The sequence below is a fragment of the Chlorocebus sabaeus genome, chromosome 25 (assembly GCF_047675955.1).
Source record: "Chlorocebus sabaeus isolate Y175 chromosome 25, mChlSab1.0.hap1, whole genome shotgun sequence".
Classification (NCBI taxonomy): domain Eukaryota; kingdom Metazoa; phylum Chordata; class Mammalia; order Primates; family Cercopithecidae; genus Chlorocebus; species Chlorocebus sabaeus.
The window spans coordinates 68,780,538-68,803,778 of record NC_132928.1 but is presented as its reverse complement, the minus strand read 5'-3'; the positions used below and the strand labels follow the sequence as shown (position 1 = coordinate 68,803,778).

The 23,241-nt window shown below is 49.2% G+C and overlaps 1 protein-coding gene across 1 annotated transcript in view; it reads right to left on the bottom strand.

The window, feature by feature from the left end:
* Positions 1 to 21,202, bottom strand: part of CAPN9 (calpain 9) — a 47,632-nt gene extending 26,430 nt beyond the window's left edge. Inside the window, exons 1-5 of the mRNA XM_007989768.3 lie at positions 20,990 to 21,202; positions 13,368 to 13,437; positions 9,170 to 9,288; positions 5,996 to 6,129; positions 1,049 to 1,217 (exon numbers count right to left, since the gene is read on the bottom strand). Coding sequence (XP_007987959.2) covers positions 1,049 to 1,217; positions 5,996 to 6,129; positions 9,170 to 9,288; positions 13,368 to 13,437; positions 20,990 to 21,202 — 705 coding nt within the window. The remainder of the gene's footprint in view (positions 1 to 1,048; positions 1,218 to 5,995; positions 6,130 to 9,169; positions 9,289 to 13,367; positions 13,438 to 20,989) is intronic.
* Positions 21,203 to 23,241: the final 2,039 nt, after the last annotated feature.

The following is a 23,241-nucleotide window of genomic DNA, read 5'->3' as shown; positions in this document are numbered from 1 at the left end:
CCCTAGGATGTTTAGCAGTGAAATGCAGCAAGTTCCAGTCTCTTTCCAGGATGGGGAGGCGCTCCTTCCCAGCGTGGACTGCAATGAACACTTCACTATTGTGTCCCCAAACAGAACAACTTGTCACCTTCATGTAGTATAGTGTGAGAGAGAAGACACAATCACATACATCCCAGAGATGAAAAGAAGCATATAACAATAGGACACACAGCTCTGCGTCACAAACCTGAAAGTGCAGAGGAACTGGCTAATTCATTAGCGAAAAACAGATCCCATGGCTAATCTAAGAGGAAGCAGAAAACTAGAATTGATTTAAAAAAAAAAAAAAAATACACAGTGTCATAGCAGTCCATAAAAAACAACAAAAAAATTTTAAAAAGATGAGATGAAATTATAAATGTGTGTGTTAAAACACCATTAGACTTCTATCTGCTATTTTTTCATAGTATAGGAAATGAAAAAAAAAAAAAAAAAAACTTCAGAAAACTAGATAGAAAGATCCCATTTCAGTAAAATCAAACCGACTGACCTTGATGTTTGTGTGTGGACGTGTGTGCCTGTCTGTACGAGCAGAGAGAGAGCTGGGAAGGGTACAGGCCAGGTGATCCCAGTCCCAGGATGGAGCTGGAGAACAGAGGCAGCTGAGAAACGGGTGGGAGGGAGGTAACAATGCGCCTGTATGGGTCTCAAGATTGTTCCATCTGATACAGCAAGTGCATCTTACCTTTGTCATTTGACAATCATTAAATAAAAACTTGTGTTTTATTTGTTATTTGTTTATTAGAGACAGGGTCTTGCTCTGTCACCCAGGCTGGAGAGCAGTGACACGATCATAGTTCACTGCAGCCTCAAACTTCTGGGCTCAAGGGATCCTCCTGCCTCAGACTCCAGACACACACCACCATGCCTGGTTAAAATTTGTGTTTTAATTAGCGGGAATAAACACTGTCCCCCAAGAGTTATGCCGCTTCTTAGGTGTGGCTGGGGTACCAGGTGCAGACTGCAGCCCCAGCATACTGCCTGGAATGGGAGCTCATGAGAGACTTACATCAATGAAGCAGCCCAGCAGGGAGCCTCTCTTCAAAGCTTTCTCTAGAATCTCATAGAAGTTCTCGGGGGCCTCTTTCATTTGGAAGGTCTCTGCCACACCCCCGGTGAAGTCTTCCATGGCCTCTATGGCGCTGCCTCCCTTCAGAGCTTCATAGCTCCCATTTAGCCTGCAAGGGCGGCAGGAGAGAGAGGAGACAGTCAGGGACCTAGGGAGGCCACCGGGGGCACCTTGCAGTCAGAGCTTTTCTAACTAAGCCAGAAGCATCTCCCAGGGTTTGTCCTGGCTGGGTGGTGTGGAAGGAAGACGGGAAGCAAGCATCAGGGTTTGCTTGGACCTTTGAGGAAGCCAAAGATCCTGAGCTTCCTGCAAGGGAGGCAGTGTGGTGTGGTGGTGTAGAGCAGCAGCCCTGGTGCCTGAGTGGCTGCAGGTTCAAATCCTAGTTCTACGACTTACCATCTGAATGACCAGGTCACTCAGTGCCTTAGTTTTCTTATATGCAAAATGGGGGAGAGTTGTGCTCTCTCTTCTAGGACTGCTGTGAGGTTCAAATGCGTGTGTCTTACTCTGCAGTCTTCCATGGAATGGAGCGGGGCCTGACTATGTGGACAGAGAGAGGCCCTTTCTCTTCTCTGGTCTCACATACTCCTAACCATTTTCTTTCATAGTCATCTCTTTTATTCATAGGCATTTTACATATATGTGCTCTGCTTGATTGTTAAATAAGCTTTTCGATTTAGAATTTTAGAATCTGGTGGGAGGTGATTGAATTAGGGAGGTGGGTCTTTCCTGCACTGTTCTTGTGATAGTGAATGAGTCTCATCAGATCTGATGGTTTTAAAAACAGGAATTTCCCTGCCCAACCCCTCTTTGCCTGCCACCTTCCACGTAAGATGTGACTTGCTCCTTCTTGCCTTCTGCCATGATCGTGAATCCTTCCCAGCCACGTGGAATTGTGAATCCAATTGAATGCCTTTCTTTTGTAAATTGCCCAGTCTCGGGTATGTTTTTATCAGTAGTGTGAAAACGGACTTAATAATTAACAGCTTATTTGGGCTCCCTTAGTTTTTACCTAGTGTCTTTTTTCTGTCCCAGAATCCCACTCAGGACCCCACATTGCACTGAGTCCTCACGTATCCTCAGGCTTTTCGTGGCTGTGACAGTTTCTAAGACTGTCCTTGTTTTTGATGACCTTGATGGTTTTGAGGAGTCCTGGGCAGGCATACTGCAGGATTAGAATTTGTCTAATGTTTTTTCTCGTGATAAGACTAGGGCTATTAAAGAAGTGATAAATGCTTGAGGTGATGAGTGTCTCAATTACCCTGATTTGATCATCACACATTGTGCACTTGTAATCAGAATATCAAATGTGCACCATCAATATGTACACTATTACGCATCCATAAAAATAAAAAATGAAACATTTTTAAAAATTAAAAAAAAATAGCTGGGTGTGGTGGTTGGTGCCTGTAATCCCAGCATTTTCGGAGGATGAGGCAGGAGAATCACTTGAGCCCAGGAGTTCCAGGCTGCAGTGAGCTCTTACGGTGCCACTGCACTCTAGCCTGGGTGAGAGAGCAAGACGTTGTCTCTAAAAAAACGTTAATAATAATAATAATAATAAAGAGTAGAGCTATTGGTTAGTGGAAGGAAGACCAGAGAGGTAAAGCTCCCCTCTCATCTCATCATATCAAGGGTACCTGCTGTCCACACGCCTTACCACGGCTGATGCTGGCCTTGATCACCTGGCTAAGGTAGTGTTAGTCAGGTTTCTCCCCTGGAAAGTTGCTCCTTCTCTCCCCTTTCCATACTGAACTCTTTGGAAGGAATCATTATGTGCAACCCGCATGAAAAAATTAGGGAGTTATGCTCCACCTCTCAAAGATGGAATATAAGCATAATTTTTTGGAATTATTCTACACAGGATATTTGTTCCTTCTTCCGCATTTATTTATACAATCATTTACTCAAGGTAGTATGGACCCATTGATATTTATTTTCTACTTGGGTTTATTTTGTGTTTTCTTATTTTGTTTTGTTTTTGTTTTTGAGATGGAGTCTTGCTCTGTTGCCCAGGCTGGAGTGCGATGGTGTGATCTTGGCTTACTGCAACCTCCACCTCCTGGGTTCAAGTGGTTCTCCTGTCTCAGCCTCCCGAGTAGCTGGGATTACAAGCATCTACCACTATGCCCGGCTAATTAGTGTATTTTTAGTAGAAACGGAGTTTCACCATGTTGGCCAGGCTGGTCTTGAACTCCTGACCTCAGGAGATCCACCTACCTCGGCCTCCCAAAGTGCTGGGATTACAGGTGTGAGCCACGGCACCCGGCCTCTACTTGGGTTCATAATCCAGTACTGCTTTGTCTGTTTTGTTGGTTGAATTCTTCTAGCTTTGGCTGTTTGGAGCTCCTTCAGCATGCTCTTGTGTCCTTTTGGCATAGCCTTATTTGTGTGTGTGTGTGTCTTGCATGTATTCTCACTTTCTGGCACTATAAGATGATCTAGGCTCATTTTACGTATGTATGCATATATGTATGTATGTGTGTATATATATGTGTGTATGTGTGTATGCCCCAGTCCTAGAATCTGCCTTATCTCCAAGAAGCCCTAGTTCCTTTGATTGAAGAATGATCTTAGAAACCAAGACTTGAGACCTAGGTGTGCTTGTTGCTACAGGATTGACATTGCTTCTAGCTCCTCTCACTGACAAAGCAAAGAAATATATATGTGTATGATAACCCAAGTATAGATCAATATATATGTGTATGATAACCCATGTATAGATCCATGTATCTCTACGTAACCATCTCTATTAAGCTAAATCTAAGTTCATTCTGGAATCTCCAACTCTAATCTGCATGGATCATTCTGGCCTCCTCCCCTTGCCTATCTGTAACCTCTCAATCCAACAGTGAGAAACTCAGTTCCTGCCGTCCACCCTCCATTCACTCGATTGTTCAACTCAGTATGTGTGTATAATTAGATCAATTTTCATTTGTACTCCTTCGAGAAACCACTTTAGCAACTAGAGCACAGCACTCATATACAATTTCTTTTGCTTTTAATCTGACAGACTCCACTAATTTCCAAAGTTACTTAGGTCAGCACCTTTCTTTCCAACCCCTTAGGTGAGGTTATTTCATACATTTGAAATTGGCTTTCATAGTTAGGGAGGCCAAGAAATCTCACAATCTGCCATTTGCAAACTGGAGAACCAGGAAAGCTGGTGGTATCATTCAGTTTGAGTCTGAAGGCCTGAGAATCAGGGGGTTGATGATATAAGTCCAAGTTTGAGTACAAAGGTTTGAGAACCAGGAGCTCCAATGTCCAAGGGCAGGGGAATATGGATGTCCCAGCTGAAGTAGGGGAGGAAATTCACCCTTCCCTTGTTTTTTTCTTTTATTTGGATCTTTAACAATTTGAAAAATGCTCTTCCACACTGGTGGCAGCAATCTTCTTTACTCAGTCTACAGATTCAAAAGCTATTTTCTCCAGAAACATCCTCACAGAAACACCCAGAAATAATGCTTCACCAGCTATCTGGGCATCCCTTAGCCCAATCAAGTTGACACATAAAACTAACCATAACACCATCTATACATCTCTCTTTTTTTTTTTTTTCTTTTTGGTGAACTGTTCTGCCAACCATTTTTGGCCTTTTTAAAGGACCCCAGTAAATCTTTTTTATGTTTTGAAACTAGATGATGCACAGTTTCTGTTGCCTTGCTTGCATCCTGTTGTGTGGGGCACTCACCAGAGGGCAGAGCTGGGCTTGGGTTCCACCCACTGGACTCAGAAACAGTGCCCTGTGTCCCCTTAGGCCAGTCTAGTGGCACTGATGGTGTTTGCACAGACCTAGGTGGGACAGAGGGCAAGCGTGGGCATCTTTGGTTCTTCTTTGATGGCTTTAATTCTGTCCTGCTGAATGCAGGATTAATTTAACCACAGTATGCCTTCACTCTATTTTTACCACTTTCATGCCCCACTTGGAGGTAGAAGCAAGGCCATCCTTGCTTCTGTCTCTGGGGATAGGATTCTCATGGCTTGAAGATCCAGGCTGAACCTGAAAGTGGCTCCCAGGAGCTCTGCCATCATCTGTGGATCGAATTCAGGCTCCTGTGGCCTTTCACAAACAAGCTAGTGGGCTGGAAATTGACAGCCTGAGGAAACTGAGGCCATTTGGCTGGTGATTAAAAATGAATGTCTTAGTTCCACTTATATGAGGTTCCTAGACTAGTCAAATCATAAAAACAGAAAGTAGAGTGGTATAGCCAGGGGCTGGGGGAAGGGAGGAAGAGGAAGTTATTGGTTAATAGGGACAAAATTTCAGTTTTGCAAGATGAAAAATTTCTGGGGATAGATGGTGGTGATGGCTGCACAACAACGTGGATGTACTTAACGCCACTGAACTGCACACTTAAAAATGGTAAAATTTATGTCATATACATTTTTTCACGATTTTTTAAAAACAAGAAGCATCCTGTAGGATAGACAATAAAAAATTTTATATCATATACATTTTATCACGATTTTTTAAAAATAAAAAAGCAGCATCCTGTAGGATGGACAATCGATGTCTCTATATCCATGTGGGTGACAGCCCAGATATTTGAGCCATGCCAGTGTCCGAGAGAAGTCTGAAGCACTAAGTGCTGTCGGCACAGCCAGAATTCCCCTCCGCTTGCCTTCCCAGCTCTTCCAAAGGCCAGATTCATGACCCAGGGGGACAAAGGGTCATGAATGTAGCCATCGTTCCCAAAGATGGGCACACCTAGGCCATGACAGGAAAACCACCTCCAACCCCTCTTGAGCCCTGAGAGGGTTGGGTCCTGCCGAGCCTCACCTGCAAACCCAGAGCCCTGTTTTTTTCCCAGCCCTTAGATGCCCAAAGGCCAGTGGAGAGACTCCTGTCGGGAGGCTGCCCGAGCTGGGGAAGCTGTCACTCACTTGGCGTAGGCTTTTTCCAGCAAGGCGCTCCAGAACTCATTGTGGTCAGCAGAGTGGAGGAAAACCAAGCGGTCCCTGAAGGTGGGCAGGCGGTCATCGATCACCACATCCAGCCACTCACTGTGCTGCCAGAACTGTTGCCCAGGAAAAAGACAGAAATGATGGGAGTCAGCTACATGGGCGCTCCAGGCCCTGTTTGTAAATGTTGATCCTGTTGCTTTTTTCCCCTCTGACCAAGCTACCCAAAGACAGCTTTGAAAATCACACATGGGTTCCATGGTAGGGCATCTGGGCTTTGTCCGCTAAGTGACAAGCTGAGCATTGTACCCAGCACCAAACACCGACATCAGCTCAAAGACTCAGGGTCAACCCATCAAGGCCGCGGGCGAGGGGGAGGCAGAACAGGAGTCACAAGTAGGCACTCTACCGTGCTCTGAATTAGTTTTTCTTCTTCACAAGAAAGTTGTTTTTTTGGGGCAGGGAGAATGTATTGTGGGGTTTGGGTTTGCTGTTTTGCAGTCCAGTTCTCCGTTATTCTCTCCCACCCAGTTTCAGGGTTTAGCTCCAATTTGCCTTAACCTTGCTCCCTCCTGGCCCATAAGTGGAGCCCCTAAGACTGATTTGTTGGCCATTCACACAGGAGACAGGTGGACTCAGTATCTCCTGTGTGCCAGGTGAGGAGGCGTGAGGAGAGCGTGGCTGTGTGTGAATGCATATGTGTGCACACATGTGTATACATGTGCATGCAGGCAGGCATGACAAGTATGTGCACTCTGTGATTTATACATTGCATGTGTGCAAGCATGTGTTTGCTCACATGTGTGCAAGTGTGCATGCAAGCACATGCATGTTTGCGTGTGTGTATGCACACATGTGTTTGCAAGTGCTTCTACACACATGTGTGCTTGAGCACATGTATGCATGTGTGTGAGCTTGTGTGTGGTCTGCTGGGAACAGGAAGGAAGGTTGGAACGAGTCAAGGACCATGTGTAGTTTCTCTGTGTATCCTGCAGTGACCCACCTCCTCCCCATTCCTTCTGGTTCAGTTGGCCTGAGAGCGATCCTAAGGTAACCTCTAAGAGTAAGAAGATAGAGGTCGAAAGAGGAGGGTAGGCACAGTGCTTTTGGGAGCCATTTATTTACAGATTTGCTGTGTCATCCTGAGCATCTTGCTGCATCAGTGATTCAATCCCAATCAAAAGAGTTGGCCACAGTGTGGCTGAGGGTGTGTGTGTGTGTGTGTGTGTACGTGTGTGTGTGTGTGTTTTAAGGAAGATTCCTGTCACCTGCTCCAGCTGGGCCTCCCCTCCGGGGCTTCCCATTCTTGGGGCTATCCACAGCTTCAGGTGGGACTGAGGCACAGTTGGGTTAGGTGTTTAAAGTCCAGGCCTGGGCCCTGGGCTTCCTGAGCAGGGGAGGGGTGGGGAGGAGCCTCAGTGCTGGCTTTCCTTGCAGAGGGGCTGGCTCAGGAGGCCTGTGAGTCAAGAGAGATGTATCCACCAGCCCCGAGAGCTCCGCTAACTTCCTAGCACCCACACACCTGTACTGTGGCTGAGGGGTGGAAGAGGAGTGTGAAGGAGGTGGATTTATTTCCAGTGCTCTGCTTCCTAGGAGGCCAAGGAGGGGAGCGGGCAGAGTATGGTTATTGTGGGACTGACAGGCACCAACAGGTTCATTCCTCCCCACTACCTGATCCCTGGCAGCACAAAAGGATGCTGGATACCAAACCCCCGAGTTAGAAGTCTGGCTTGGCTATTTGTTGTTTTGTGACCCTGGATCAACCACTTCCACTCCCTGGGACTCAATGTCCTTGGGGGTCAATGAAAGTACTGGGTCAGGGGATTGCCAAGGATCCTCCCAGCTGTGACATTTAAGGGACAAGAACACTGGTCCCTTGGGAGCCCAAGATCAGATGATGATGGTTCCGGTTTAGAGGCAGTAGTTCTGCTGGATTTTCTGAGCTTAACCACCCCCAACACTGCCACCCTGGTGTGCTCAAGAGGACTGGAGAAAGACCAGCTCCTGGGGGTGCCATCAAGCCAAGACTGTGGTCTCAGCAGAAGTCACAGGAGGGGAGGGGAGACAGCCAGGCGGTGGCAGGTCTGTGAGAGAGCAGGGGTAGAGTTTCCCTGGGACCCAAAGTGTCTCTGTCCGCCTCCCCCCACCCCCATCCCCGCCAGCACAAGAGGCCCGACCCCTGGGAATTGCATGCTCCTGAGCGACACGTGGTCGGCTCGCTGTCCGTGCCTTTGAAATGCTTCTGTGCCATTGGTGACAGGGCTTGAGAGTACCTCTGTTTATCAGCATGCAGGCCTCAGGGACAGAAGCAACGGGCTGGCCCTGAGTGGTGGCCTGTGAGTCAGGAGAAGGTGACACTGTCCGGGGTGCAAGGTCAAGGAATGCCTACTTGGTGCCTGGCTCTGTGCTGGCTCCTGTGTGTGATGCCATTTAGCTCTACGGGAAGCCTGCAGGGAACAGTCAGTCTCTCCTTTCTTCAGATGAGTGTAGAAAGGCTTAGTGTCACTAAGAAAACTGCCTGAGGTCACCCACCTAAGTAAGTACAAGGGGCAAGTTTCAGTATCTGGTCGAACCCTATATAAGGACAAGGGTGGGGGAGAGAGTGGAGAGATAGAAAGTGGAGGTGAAGGAGCAGGAAACCATCTCCGGGGGGCAAGCCTCACCCATGTGCACCTCGGTTGAGGGTCTGTGGGTCACACGGGACTCCAGCAGATGTTGTCTGTATTTTTCTCAGTTTTTATTTTTTTAAATCCCTCAAGATGTCCAAATTCACATTTCTTCCATAAGGAGAACCTCTGTGTTTATGAGAAATCAACCAGTTTCCTGGAGGCATAATCAGTTTAGTCAATTTGTGCTTAAAGCACAGGAAATTCCAAATAATAAAACCCTTAACATATGGACCCCAGATTTGCCAAAACATCACTTACAGTTTTACATGTATGTTCCATAAGGATTTGCCGTGCAATGCCGTTAATGTTCTTCTGAGGCATTTAGCTGTTATTCCGTGATAAAATGTGGCTTTAGCATGGTTTAGGACCATATGTCACACAGATCTGATGACATTTTTTTCCAGGGTTACTAGGCAGTGTGGAAATGCACCTGGCATCATGCTGGACCCCAGAGAGGTAAACCCACTTGCCCAGAGCTCCCTCTTACCTGGAAATGGAATATCCCGGCATAACCAGGGCCAAAGCTTTGGTCCTGGGGGATGACTCTGGCCAGCGCTTTTTGATTAAGCGTAAGGGAGGCAATGGCGGCTAATAGCCAGCAGTCTCCTGCAAAATGAAAGCCATAAATCACAATTTTCATTGCTATTTCACAGCAAATAGGAAAACTCGGTGTCAGAAGGGGACATGGGAGTTTCAGATGTGGCCACATCTTTTCTACCTGTTTAAAAATAGACAGGACACCAACAAATACCTCTCTCCTCCCCTTCTGCCTCCCTTGCCTGCTCTTCTCTTGCCCAGTCTATCATACACAGCGGTTGCCTTCTTGGCACTGTTATAGGATATGCTTACTTGGGTTCGAGACATATGGCTGCATGATGCCTCAGCTCTGTGAATTCCAGCAACTCCCTTTCCAGAGGACTGAGGCTGCATATATCAGTGTCAGCATGGGCTGGGCGAGCAGACATTTCATAACTGCTGCCCAAGTAGTGAGGCAGTACTGGGGAGGGTGGTTAGAAATCGCCTCTGCAGCCCCAACCCAGACTCAGCTTAATTACACAGATAGCGGTATGTCCGTGGTGGCTCCATTTGCTTTAAATTACCTTGCATTTTCAAGATTTATTGACTGACCTGCTGAACTTCCCAGCTGTGTCTTTATGTTAACACACATCTGGAGGAAAACTAAAAAGTGAAGTCAAACATCAAACCCTATTTTATCTGTGCTATCTGTGCCGTACCAGACTCCTGGATGCATTCCTTTGCCCACACTGAGCGTGGGCTGTGTCTGGTGTGTGCCTGACAGTGTCTCAGATGTTGCCTGTGTAAGCAGATATCTGGGAAGATCCATTTATCCAAATCAGCTTTATCCAGATTCATTTGTTTTCAGTAGACAACACCAATGTCATTGGAACCTAAGAGCCCATCACGCTCAGCTTGGCAGTTTCTGAGTTCACATTTCTGGAAAGCACCGTGTGCCACTGGGCTTAGGACATTGCAATATGGCCCTTTCTGGCTGTTTACACAGGCAAGAGAGACTCACCAGGGCCGAACATTGGGAAAGCTACTTCCGAATCGCCCTGGTTCTGGCTTTCTGGGAGATGTCACCAGCAGAGTACAAGCCACCCCCAGCCTTAGCTGGGGCACAGAAGGATTGGTTTCTAATGCATCTGTTGGTCGGCTTTGGGAGATGCCACTAGGAAGTGACATGACTGGAGCCTGCAGGATCATCTGTTCAGCAAACTTTACCAAGTGCCTCTAGGGTGGCAGACCTTGTGCCATGCAGAAGATACAAAGATAAGGAGAGACTTGGTGTCTGCTTTCAGCTTCAGGGCGGCCAGGCCAGCAGGAGTCTGATAGAGTAACCTCTGCTGTGGGCTGACCTTTCCCAGTTCTCCACCCAGTTTCAGCTTCGCCCAGTTGAGGAAAATGAGTGTTTCCTGGCCTGAGAACTCAACATCTCACGTGTATTCAGCCAGAAATGCCTTGAGCTTTTCAGGGGGAGATTGAGAAGCCAATGTTATTTATGCAATTTAAAAGAAAGACAAAAACTCCACAACAAAACAAGATTGCTTTTTTCTCTCTTGGGCCTGGGCAGATGAATGGGGCTGGCCACCCAGCTGTGCCTGGGAGAAGTGCCCTCTGCGGGTCAGTGTATTGCTCGGCTGTCTGGGTGGTGCAGAGCAGAGGGCACTATGGGAGGAGCAGGCTGGAGTGAAGTGGCACCCTCTCGGCTCACTGCAGGGGAGAACCTTGTGCCTCTCGGGTTCTCAGGGACCCCATACTGCAGTTGCTCTCCTGATCCAGCAACCCAACCTCCCTCTCGCCATGCTCCATCCCCTCACACTCACCCAGCTCCCCGCTACCTCCCCCGGCAGATAACAGCATGCCTTGATGCTATTCTAGGTGTGTTCTAGTTCTTTTTTTTTTTTGATAGAGATGTGGTCTTGCTATGTTGCCCAGGCTAGTCTAAAACTCCTGGGCTCAAGAGATCTTCCCACCTCACCCTCCCAAAGCGCTGGGATTACAGGTGTGAACACTGCACCTGGCCAGATGTTCCAGTTCTTATTGTGGGTGGCAAAAGATCACGGCTGTTCATTTTCTTTTATTCTTTATAACGTATATATGCCATGGACAGTACTTTGGGTGTAGTAAGTGTTTCAAAATAATATTTAGAATCAACCATCCACTAAGGTAAAATATAAGGTTGTAACTCCAAATATATGTTTATGCCAACGTGACAAACCAAAACTTTGAAAAACAAGGAGCCAGTAGAATGATTTTCTATTAGATAGCCATGGAGGACTACGGGGTCGAGGGGAAGGGAGGCAGAGCAGGAGTGGGAGAGGTAGGCAGCATCAGGGAGGATCTCCCGGAGAAGGACCACCTGAACATAAACATTGTGAAAAGTCTACATTGTATCTAGAATATGGCACACATGGGGGATTGGTTCCAGGACCCCGGTGTATACCAAAATCTGTGCATACTCAAGTCCCACAGTAAGCCCTGTGGAATCTGCCCATCAAGTCAGCCCTCTGTGTATTCGGGTTTCAAACCCTGGAATAGTATATTTCCTTCCTTTCTTCTTTCCTCCTTCCCTCCCTCCCTCCCTCCCTGCCTCTCCCTTCCTTCTGTCCTTCCTTTTTTTCCTTTTTGTTTGTTTGAGACAGTGTCTTACTCTGTTGTCCAGGCTGGAGTGTGGTGGCACGATCTCAGCTCACTGCAGCCTGAACTTCCCAGGCTCAAGGAACCCTCCCACCTCAGCCTCCCAAGTAGCTGGGACTATGGTCACGCACTACCAAGCCTGGCTAATTTTTCTATTTCAATTTTTAGTAGAGATGAGGCCTCACTATGTTGCCCAGACTGGTTTTGAACTCCTGGGCTCAAGCGATTCTCCTGCCTCAGCCTCCCAAAGTGCTGAGATTACAGGTGTTAGCCATCACACTTGGCCTGGAATATTGTATTTTCTATCTGTGTTTGGTTGAAAAAAATCCACTTAGAAGTGGTCCTGCACAGTTCAAACTCAAGTTGTTAAAGGGTCAACTGTAATTCTGTCTGTCATCCACCATCTATCTATACCCATCCATCCATGTATTTACCCACCTACCTTCCTATCATTATTTACTATCATCTATCTATTATTATCTATTTATTCTGTATGGTCTGTCAATCAATCAACCTATCAATCTTTTTATCTATCTAATTATGCACCCATTTTCTACCTATCATCTATTTCTTATCTATGTTTCTATCTATCCATCTGCTTCTCTCTCTCAATTGTCTCTCTGTCTAGCTAATTAACTATTATCAGTCTAGGTTTGTGACTTTGGATCTTGTGTTTAGGGTAGCTCAGTTGCTCAGCCTGGAGGTTCCAGCATGGCCTTTCTTAACCAATAGACCAGTGGCAACCTCAGCTATAAGTAAGTCAGGGTCCGCACAAGCTTGCAGTGGTTTGCTCTCTCGGCTGATTTCACTGGTGTTTTTTAAAAGAAAGTCTCTCTCTCTCTCTCTCTCTTGCTCTTTCATAGATAGACTAAAGGTAAACCCAGCCCATTTGGATTAAATCCTAAAATGCAAGACCCAATTTGAGTGACTTGAGGCGCACTCAGGTCCATTGCAGGAGGCAGACTGGATTGCTGGGGAGCGGCTCCCCAGGGTGTGCTCCTCAGGAGGCAGTGTGTATAATGGTTAGCAGCAAGGGCTCTACTGCTGGAAGGTCTGGGTTCACATCCTGATTGCCCGTCTGCCACCTCTGTGACCTTGGACAAGTTAGTTAGCCTTCCTCAGCCTCCGTTTTCTCATCTGTGACGTTAGGAGGGTGGGTTGGGAAGATGGAATGAGGCCATGTGTGCTAGGGAGAGTACCTGGCAGGTGACTGTGTTCATGTGTGCAGGTGTTAGCTACCGTGGTGGTGTAGGAGAGCCCGACCAATGCTGCTGGGTGTCACTCTCCTCTGGAAACTCTGGGGCTGTGAGCCCCACATCACAGGCACATCTGACTCTAGAGGAACAGGGGTGCAGGGGCTTGAGGCCACTGGACTCCATTCAGAGGGAACGAGGAAGCGGAGGCTGAAGCAGTGTTGTTCCCCCAACCCCATGCCTCTTGGGTCCTCAGGGACCCCATGCTGCCGTTGCTCACCTGTCCTAGCGACCCAACCTCCCTCTCGCCATGCTCCATCCACTCACACTCACCAAGCTCTCCCTGGCAGATATCAGTCCTGGTGGCTCCTCCAAGAATGAATTCCGGGTTTTTCACGATTTCCTGGAGGAATGAGAGTGTTATTAGACTGAGACCTGCCATGCTGCAAGCCACCATGAAAGGTGGCTCAGGGTCTCTGCTTTCTTGGTGCCGAGGGCTTTTGTCATGCTTGATTCTTTTCCCTGAGGAGGGCCACGGGAATGGAAAAGGCTGCCACCTCTCTATGCTCTGGACAAGCCTGGGCTCATCTTTGGTAATCTCCTCCCCTGGGGAGTCCTGCCTACTGAGCAGCACTCAGCACCAACCACTAGCCCAAGAGACTCAGGCCACACCTGGCCACAAAGTGGGACATCAGCCACACGCTGAGGATTCCTGTGCTCACTCAGGCACTGGGCTAGGAGTCCAGGGCTACCCCAGCTGTGAGCTCTGTGACCTCTGTGGGCTTCAACGAGCTGAGTAATGCATGCACCACAGGCTGGGGCCTTGGACTAAACACACTCCCCACCCACCCAACTTCTCCAGTTTTTAATTTAATCCTTCCCTGCCAGTGGATTCCAAATATATATAGGTTTAGAGACAGAGTCTTGCTCTATCACCCAGGCTGGAGTGCAGTAACATGACCATAGCTCATTACAGCCTTGACCTTGTGAGCTCAAGCAATCCTCCCACCTCAGCCTCCCAAGTAACTGGGACTACAGGCATGAGTCACCATGCCCAGTTAATTTATAATTTTTTTTTTTTGTAGAGATGGGGGTCTCGCTATGTTGCCCAGGCTGGTCGCAAACTCCTGGCCTCAAGTGATCCTCTTGCCTTGGCATCCCAAGGTATTGAGGTAACAGACACATGCCACCCTGCCCAGTGTTTCTTTTTTTTAGATATGCACTGAGGTGAAATTATATGTATCTATACCATACAAAGAGAGATATCCACGCATCTCTCATATGGTTTCACCGAAGTGGATTATATATACATATGTATATTATTCTATATTGCACATAAGCACATACATTATGTATATTAATCTAATCGTTAATACATATTAATATATACATATACAATATGGAGGGATATTTCATGAACAAAAAGGGGTAGAAAGTAATCTTACGAAATGCATATATTTTTCCACCATTTGGGTTGCTGGGCTCCATTCCTGGCATTGGATGGCAGCAAAGAGAGAGGGAAAGCCCCCGCCCTCTTGGAGCTGCCCTGGATGCGGTGGGCCGTGCTCGCCGAAGCCCCGCCCCCTCCCATCTCCTGCCCCACCCCTCCCCCAGCTGGCCTCAGGCCTGGCCTCACCCACGGTGCCCACTGTGCCTGCAGCTGCCACCACCTCCCAGAAGTGGTTGTTTTGTTCAGGAGAGTTTTGCAAATTGCATCTGAGGAGGAGACAAACCATAAACCAGGAGAGAAAAGAACGAGGATGGAGAGGGAAGGGGTGGGATGGCGCAAGGCTAGCTACCGCAGTCAGCAGGGGAGCCGTCTCTAGGGGAAGCAGAGGAGCACAGACCTAAACAAAGGGAAGGAGGGAGGAAGCCGGGCCGGTCCCGGAAGAGGAAACAGCCAATCCTGTGACAGCGAGGCACGTTCTGGCTCACCCTGCAGGTGTGGTGAGTTAACTGGGCCGGGGCCTGCAGAGGAGTGAAGGATTTTTCCCGCCTCTCCCCACTTTTCCAGGCACCAGGACTGAGGAGGGGCCTGGGCTGGAGGTGGAAGGTTCCAGCAGTGTCTGGGCGGACGCCGCGTGGGGAGCTCAAGCTGCGCCACTTTCCCTGAGAGACCTCTGCTTTGAATTGTCTTCCTCAGGCTTCTCAGGACCCTGCTTTTCCTCTGATCTTGTGTCCCAAAGAATCACAGGATAGAGATTTCTCTGAAGTCAAGGGAATTATTAGGACCAAGAGCAGAAGCTTCAAGTGCTGGTGCTCTCTCTGTATCTCCCAGGATGTGACAGCCTGGAGGAGTGACAGACACCAAGGGCGCCTGCCCAAGGAGAGCTATGTGCGACCTTAGTGTCTAGAATATTCAAGAAAGCTTGGCCAGGAGAATTTCTGAAAAACACGGGGTGTTTTTAGATACACCAAAACCCCAGGTCTGGCAGACTTAAGGACCTCCTAAATACTAGCCTCTCCTCTGCCAGGTCTCACAGGTCTTTGCCTTCCCACCCCCAGCTCCAGGTAGCCTTGGAGCCTTTTCATTAAATGACTCTGATCTCCATGGTGGCTGGAAAGGGAGTGAAGGTGGGGGGCAGCGCTCAGTTCTGGGGTCCTGGCTTGCCTGCGCAGACCTCTCTCATCTGTAGGAGGTACACTGCTGTTCTTCCCCCTCCACCTCAGCTAGCGCAGGAGTTTGCAGGTGGCTCTGAGCTGAGCCCAGAAGGACAGTGCAAACCAGGACCATATTAGTGGGCCTCGGTAGAGTCCTAGCAATAGCCTGCCCCACTCAGCAGTGGGGCTCAGTGTGGACCATTTAACTTCTCACAGCTGCATCCTCATCTGTCGCCAGCTTAGACATTCTGGACTTGTTGCAGAATATGCCTGCCCAAAGGGAACCCCAGGAGCGCCCCAAGCCCTCCCTGTCTTGATTGCCCAGTCCCTGCCAGGGGATTGCCCTGGCAAGCAATGCCCCCACTACCACTGCTACTCACTCCTCAAGTGGACATAAAATGGACTCCAAAAGCCACAGATCCCCGCCCAGCAGGCTGTGCCGGCTCCTGGGGCAGGGCTGTTCCCGGATGCCCGCCTCCTTCCCATCCTCCCTGTCCCTCCCCTCCCCCAGCCTTCTGCAGGCCTGGCCCGGCCAACGGCACCAACTGTGCCTGCAGCTGCCACCGCCTCCAGCTCGTCTTGCAATTGGTTGTTTTGTTTAGGAGAGGTTTGTTTTTGTTTTTGTTTTAAACCAAATCGCACCCAATGAGGAGAAAAATACAAAAGGAGAAAACTCAGAAACTCTCTCCAAGTAAACACAAATTAGTCATCGGGTATAAACTGGGGAGCTGACTGGATGTGTGACCGATTCCTCTGCGGGTCACTGTTTCTGGGAATTGGCGTGCACCCGGGCCAGTCGCAGGGGGTTCTGCGGATGCATGTGTGGAACGGCAGCTAGGCCGTGGGCCTGGGAGTGGTGTGTATGTAACAGCCCACATGCCCACATGTGCAAGGTGCCTGTGACTTGCCTTAGTGTGTGTGCCCAGGTGTGGTACACTTCTGTACCTGTGCATGCTCCACATGTGTGCTGGTTGCCTGTGCACTGGGGAGCATTGTCTACGCGTGAGTGTCCTGCATGTGCATGTCGATCCTGGATGTACAGTTGTTCCTGTGAAATGTTGTTTGGGAGGCCATGAGAATGGGGTTACCTGAAGCTACAGTCCTGTTATAGGACGATCATAGGTGTCTCAATTGCAGGGGCCTTGACAAACCTGAAGTGAGCCCAGACTGCTGCCTGGAGATGCTTGAATCCCTGAGGGAGGCACGCAGACCCCTCCCTCGCCCCTCCCCCGCCCCACTGCCCTACCACCAGGTGGTTTTCCTGGAGCACTAAGGGCCCATCACCCTGGAATGTTTGCTTTCAGGGACTGTTCTGTTTACTTTGTACATCATCGCGGCTCAGCTGAAGACACAGACTTTCCTCTATTAAGCACACTGAATAATTTACAAAGGGAAAAGCCTTCTTTCTTTCTTTCCTTCCTTCCTTCCTTTCCTTTCCTTTCTTCCTTTCTTTTTTCTCTTTCTTTCTCCTTCCTCCCTCCCTCCCTCCCTCCCTCCCTCCCTTCCTTCCTTCCTTCCTTCCTTCCTTCCTTCCTTCCTTCCTTCCTTCCTTCTTCCTCCCTCCCTCCCTCCCTCCCTTCCTCCCTTCCCTTCCTTCCCTTTCTCTCTCTCTCTCTTCCTCTCTTCCTCTCCTCTCTTTTTCTCTTTCTTTCTCTCTTTCTTTTTCATTCATCCTTTCTTTCACATGGTCTTCCAGTGAAGAAAAGCCACATTTCTAGCAAGGTCTGGAGATGCCAGACGCTGCCGTTCATAGCTGTCTGCTCATCCCTGTCATGTGCCCAGCACTATGGAGGCCATGGGGCCTTTGGGGCTGTCCCAGAACAACTGACAACCCCTCCTAGGGGTCAGGGGAGCAGCACAGGGAACAGCAAGCCCACCGTGCAGGAGAGGCTGTGGTCACGTCCCACGCTGTGCACAGGTCTGCTGGGGGGTTGTCCACACGGGCTAGAGGGGTGTGGGCACTTTCAGGGAGGTGTCCTGGATTTACACTGAGAATTGGGAGAGGAATTGCCTGGCCAAAAACAGATGGGTACAGACAAGGAGGGCTGGACTGCATGGTGCTGCTCCCCATCAGGCTGGGAGATCCCACCCGATACTCCCTCCTCTTCTTTCTGTGCACCCGCTTACACTCAGGTACACAGCTCCTTGCATGAGACCTGGGGGTGATGTCACCTTCTCTCCAGGTTGAGCCTATCACCTCTCTGCCTCCCAGCCCCTCCCAGCCAGTTCCCTGAGTCACCCCCTCAGTGCACTCCTTGCCCTGGGCTCCCTGGAGGGCAAGCCTGGCTGTCCACTGCCCTCCAATGTCCCCTTGGCTTTGTGCTCTGCGCACCCTCCCCAAGCACAGCTGTGTTTGACAAGAAGGTGGTGCTGGGGAGGAGGGCCCTCAGCCCCACGGTCCCACGGGCTGCTGAGACATGCACCGCGTAGTGCTGAGCCCCACTGCAAAGGATGCCCAAGCCACAGAGGTCTGCAGGGAACCTGGTAACGCTTGTGATTTCCCTATGGCCCGCTGCCCCCGACCTCCTGTGACTCCATGCTGCAGAAAGAATCTCCATGCTCATCCTCAGCCCTTTTGCTCCTGATTTTACAGAAATCTGTAAGATACGACGTAAAGCCCCTAACTCCCCTAATTAAGAAACAGATAGGGGTGTGGGAATGAGGACCAGACCAAAGGGACAATCTCAGTTGCAGACAAAGGAAAAGGCAGAACAGATTCTGAAAATGAGTCCGTGGGAACAACAGCAACATATTAGACCTGGGTTAAGATCAGGAAAGGGTCTGCCCTGCCTGGGTGGAGACAGTGGGATGAGGAAGGGACAGAGGGCTGGTACAGGGGCATGGGCTGGGTGGCAGGTCAGGGTGCATCTTGGCAGGGGCTTGTGTGTATCAAGGGCTCTGGCCTATGAATGAAGGCCTCACCCAGCATTTGGGGCAATGCCAGAGGAGATAACACTAAGGAAGACAGCCCCTTGGAGTGGAGATCTGGGACTCTAGAGTCACTGGGCAGGCCTTGGTGGCCCTGGTCCCAGGAGGGGAGACTCTAAAGAGGGAGACAAAGATGCCCTCCATGCTGGTTTGTGTGCCCAGCTTTTATCTTGGAGAATTCTAACTTTGACAAAAAGTAGGTGAGTTGTAGAGTACAGATTATACTTTAAACTAAGTGACATCAAGACAGACTGCGAGGATGGGGACCCTCCTAGAGTCAGGAGGCAGTGGTGTTAGGTTGCAATGACAGCAGTAGAAATAACAAGGACTGGCACTGATTTCTTTACACACCAGGCTCTTTGCTAAGTGCGCTACTCATGCTAACGCAGCTGACCCTCATGAGGACCCCGTAAGTTGCGTTATTGTCCCCATTTTAAGGAAGAGAAAAAGTGCTTCCAACCTGTTCATATCAAGCGCCTGTAGAGAACATGAACATTTATACAACACCCTGGATCAAACAGAAAGAGCTGCTGCTTCCAGTCAGGGGCTCTGCTCACCGGGAGCCCAGGAAATCAGTTTCTCTGGAACTCTATTTCTCAGGACTCCTGACATCAACTGCAGGGAAATCTCTGCCCATAGTTAAAAATGCACGCGTAGCCTGCAGCCTGGGCAGCTGCCCACGCGCCCATTTGTTCATGTGCTGAGGCCGGAAATAAGCCCAGGGAGACCTAACAGTCACGGGCAGAGGGTCAGAGGTCACTGTTTTATGTCTTGTAACTTCTGCTTTTTTATTTTGGAAATGCCCTTTTTCTTACTTAGCAAACCATGATCTACTAATCCTGTCTGTAAAGTGCAACCCCACGTGATCTGCCAGTGCCCTGACCTCACACTGCAATTGGCCATATGCAGAGAACCAAAACCAATCACAGCATGGCTTTGGGTTGTGGTGAGGAAGGTGCCTGGGAGCTTTCACCCCAACTCTGATAGGGCCACTGAATGCTCACTGTGATTTCCCCACGAACATGGCACCTTGTGGGATCAACTAGCGGGTGAAGATCAAGGCACCTGTGTACCTATGCCTGCAGTCACCCTGCCCCCCTACACATATGCATATGCATATCCACGCACGTGTGCACACAGTCACACACATGCACACACATAGTCAAATTCCTACACACACAAGTGCATGCACACACACGCACCCCACACTGCCTACCGCAGGAAACAACAATAAAACGCTTACCACTTCGGAAACAGCCGCTTAGGTTTACCTTGGCCCTGCCCATGAAGAGCCCAGAGGTTTTGTGAATGTGCATTAAAAAAAACCTTAAATCATCAACATTATTTTAATGTTGGGAGATAGAGAGGAGGTAGTTATGGTGAGTCCTTTGCTACTCATATGTAAGATGAGACTCAGAGCTAATCATCATCATAATGATAATAATAGTATCAGTAATAGTAATAATGTGACAATAGCTGTAATGTACTGGAAACCTTCTGTGTGCTAGACATTGGCCTGCCTTAGTCATTATTGTTTCCATTTTACAGGTGAGGAGACTGGGGCTCAGGGAAATTAAGTGATATGACTATATGCATGAGACAAATTGGCAGGATAAGACGGGCACTCAGGATCTCACCTGTAGGACCAGCATCCCTTGTACTGCCCCTCCTTGCCCAAAAGCAACCTGACCCCACGGTAGCCACTCCCAGGCCCCTACCCACCCGGAAGGAATGGAAGCCAGCCCAGCTGGCGCCGGGTCAGAGGTAGAGCCCTGACTAATCCAGCACCGCAAATATTGACATGGTGTTTCAGGCACAAGCTGGCACCTCTTGGGACCCAGTGACCAGCTGGTACCTCTTGGGGAGACACTTCCAGACTGTCAGAGGTGGGGCACTGTTCACCCTGATCTCTGGGAATGGGGGATGCATGATTCTGGGGAGAAGATTCCTGCTTCCCTTGTATTCCATCTGTCACACAGTTGCTGAGACCTTGCTGAGCTAAACATCCATCCACACTGAGCACCCTCAGCTCTGGGCTAGAGGCCACAGAGCACTGTACATACGTGATCTCAGTGTTACCACACACACAGGGTGGGGGCCTGTCCTTGTGGATAAGGTTTTGATTCGTGCCTATCACCTGCTGACAAGACCCGCTCTGACTCCAGGTCCTCAGCCTCGGTGGGAGTCAGAGAGCTTGAGGCAGGGGAGGGGGTACAGCCAGATGCCTCGGGCCCCCACCGCAGAGCATCCCAGCCCTGTATATCGTTTTCTGCCTCCAAACTGCAAAGCTTTCCACAGTAGACTGGGGTGATGCACCTCGGTTGCATTGAGCGTAGCCGGCCCCTCCCAGCTCCCGTTTCCACTTCCTGCGCGAGCTTCTGAGCCTCAGCGTCATCTGTGCTCCTTCCCCTGCTCGCCCCACTCACCCCTGGTCGTTTCCACACAAAGGGGACCTGCGGCCTCTCGCTGTAGAACAGGGAGGAATTGCTGGCCGGGAAGTCTGCATCCTCAAAAAGGGTGCCTCTCTGCAGGCACTCCTGCCTCAGTTGCTCAAAGCTCTGGCCTGAGGAGTGGGTGGTCCGGGCGTCCTTGGGAACCGGGTGTGCCTGGGGCCCTGGGGCCCGGTAGAGGTATGGCATAGCTGCTCCCTGGAAGACCGGCTTGGGCCCGGCAGTGGATGGAAAAGGAAGTGAAGGAGCGAGCTGTGTGTGCCGGTCAAGAAGGAACAGCTCAGAGGGCTCCTGGGCTGAGTGGCCCTCACCTACACCTGTTTTCTGGGCACCTCCCTGTTAGACTGAGATGGGACACGCCCTGATGGAAAACAGCAGAGAGAGCCCTCTGCCCACTCTGTGCTCCTGCAGACCCAGAGGCAGCTCTGGGGCCTGGCACGTTCCACTCAGAGGCGGCACCTCTGTGTAGTGCACTCAGGGGGCCTAGTGGGAGAGAGAGGATTGCTTCAGAAGGAAAAAGAGCAAGAAACCCAACTGGTCCAGGAGGTGGCTTTATGGAGAAGTGCACGGTGTGGCCTTGAGTCACATCTCCTACATCAGAGAATGGCAGAATTTTGTAGTCAGAAGGGAGCTTGGTGAATGAAAACAGGATGTATTATGTGAACACAGCTGGCACAGCTCCTGCACAGGCAATCCCATAGTGAGTAAGGGCTGGGGTCAGCAAACTTTTTCTGTAAAGGCCCAGATCATGAATATTATCAGCTTTGTGGGCCATACAAAGTCTGTACTGCAACTGCTCACTGTTGTAGTGACAAAGCAGCCATAGATGTGACACAGATGAATGGGTGTGGCTGTGTTCCAATAAAACTTTATTTACAAAGGCAGGTGGAGGCCATATTTCTTCCAACCTGACCCCTGATAGAAGACAACTCGAAGAGGACATCTGCTCCTCCTCTAGGGCACATGTGCCTCTCTAGTTCTCTAATAAAGTTCCTTGTTGTTACAGTCCCGCAAATAGGATCTCACATCTGAGAAAAAACAAATGTTAGAGGATGGAGGTGGTTTGATAAATGTGTTTGCCTATAGAAATGATTAATACAGGCTGGGTGTGGTGACTCACACCTGTAATCCTAGCACTTTGGGAGGCCAAGGAGGGTGGATCACCTGAGGTCAGGAGATTGACACCAGTCTGGCCAACATGATGAAACCCTGTCTCTACTAAAAATACAAAAAATCAGCCAGGTGTGGTGGTGGACGCCTGTAGTCCCAGCTACTCGGGAGGCTGAGGCAGGAGAATCCCTTGAACCTGGGAGGTGGAGGTTGCAGTGAACTGAGATCGTGCCACTGCATTTTAGTCTGGGTGACATAGAGAGACTTTGTCAAAAAGAAAATAAATAAATAAAAAAAAATAAAAAAGAAAGAAAGATAAAAGAAAAGAAATGATAAATACTAGAGGGGATAGATTGCCTAAATACCCTAACTCGATGTCACACATTCTGCACATGTAACGAAATAGCACATGTACCCCAGCAATACGTACAAATATTATGTATCAATAAAAATTAGTATACAAAAGAATTAGTCACCATGTGAAAACCCTGATGTTCTAAGCACTTTATAATGATTTCTGTGTGATTCTCTAACTAGTCAAAGCTGGGGTTTGGAGACAAGGGGTCTTGAGTTAATGGGTGCAGTTAAAAGGCCATGATGTGAATTTTTATACAAGCTCTCAGTTCCCAGGAATGTGCACTCATCTGACGCACGTTCTCTCTGGTAGATCCTGCGTACGGTTTTACAGGGGAGGGGTGGACATTAGAGTTGGGGATATTTGGCTTTCACTCTGCTATGGCCTGATTGCTTGTATTCCCCCCAAGATTTGTATGTTGAACCCATACCCTGCAAAGTAATGGTATGAGAAAGTGGGGCCTTTAGGGGGTGATTAGGCTGGAAGGGTGGAGCCCTCATGAATGGGATTGGTGCCATAATGAAAGATTAGGTCCAGAGAACCCCTTCCTCCCTTCCACCGTGTGAGGACACAGCAACCACAATGTAGACCCTCACCAGGCATAGAATCTGCCAGCACCTTGATCTTGGACTTCCAGCTTCCAGAACTGTGAGCAACACATTTCTGTTGCGTGTAAACCACCCTGTCTGTGCTGTTTTGTTATAGCAGCCTGAATGAACTAAGACAAATTCCCAGTTTTGCCTGGAGTGATCTTGAGCGAGTT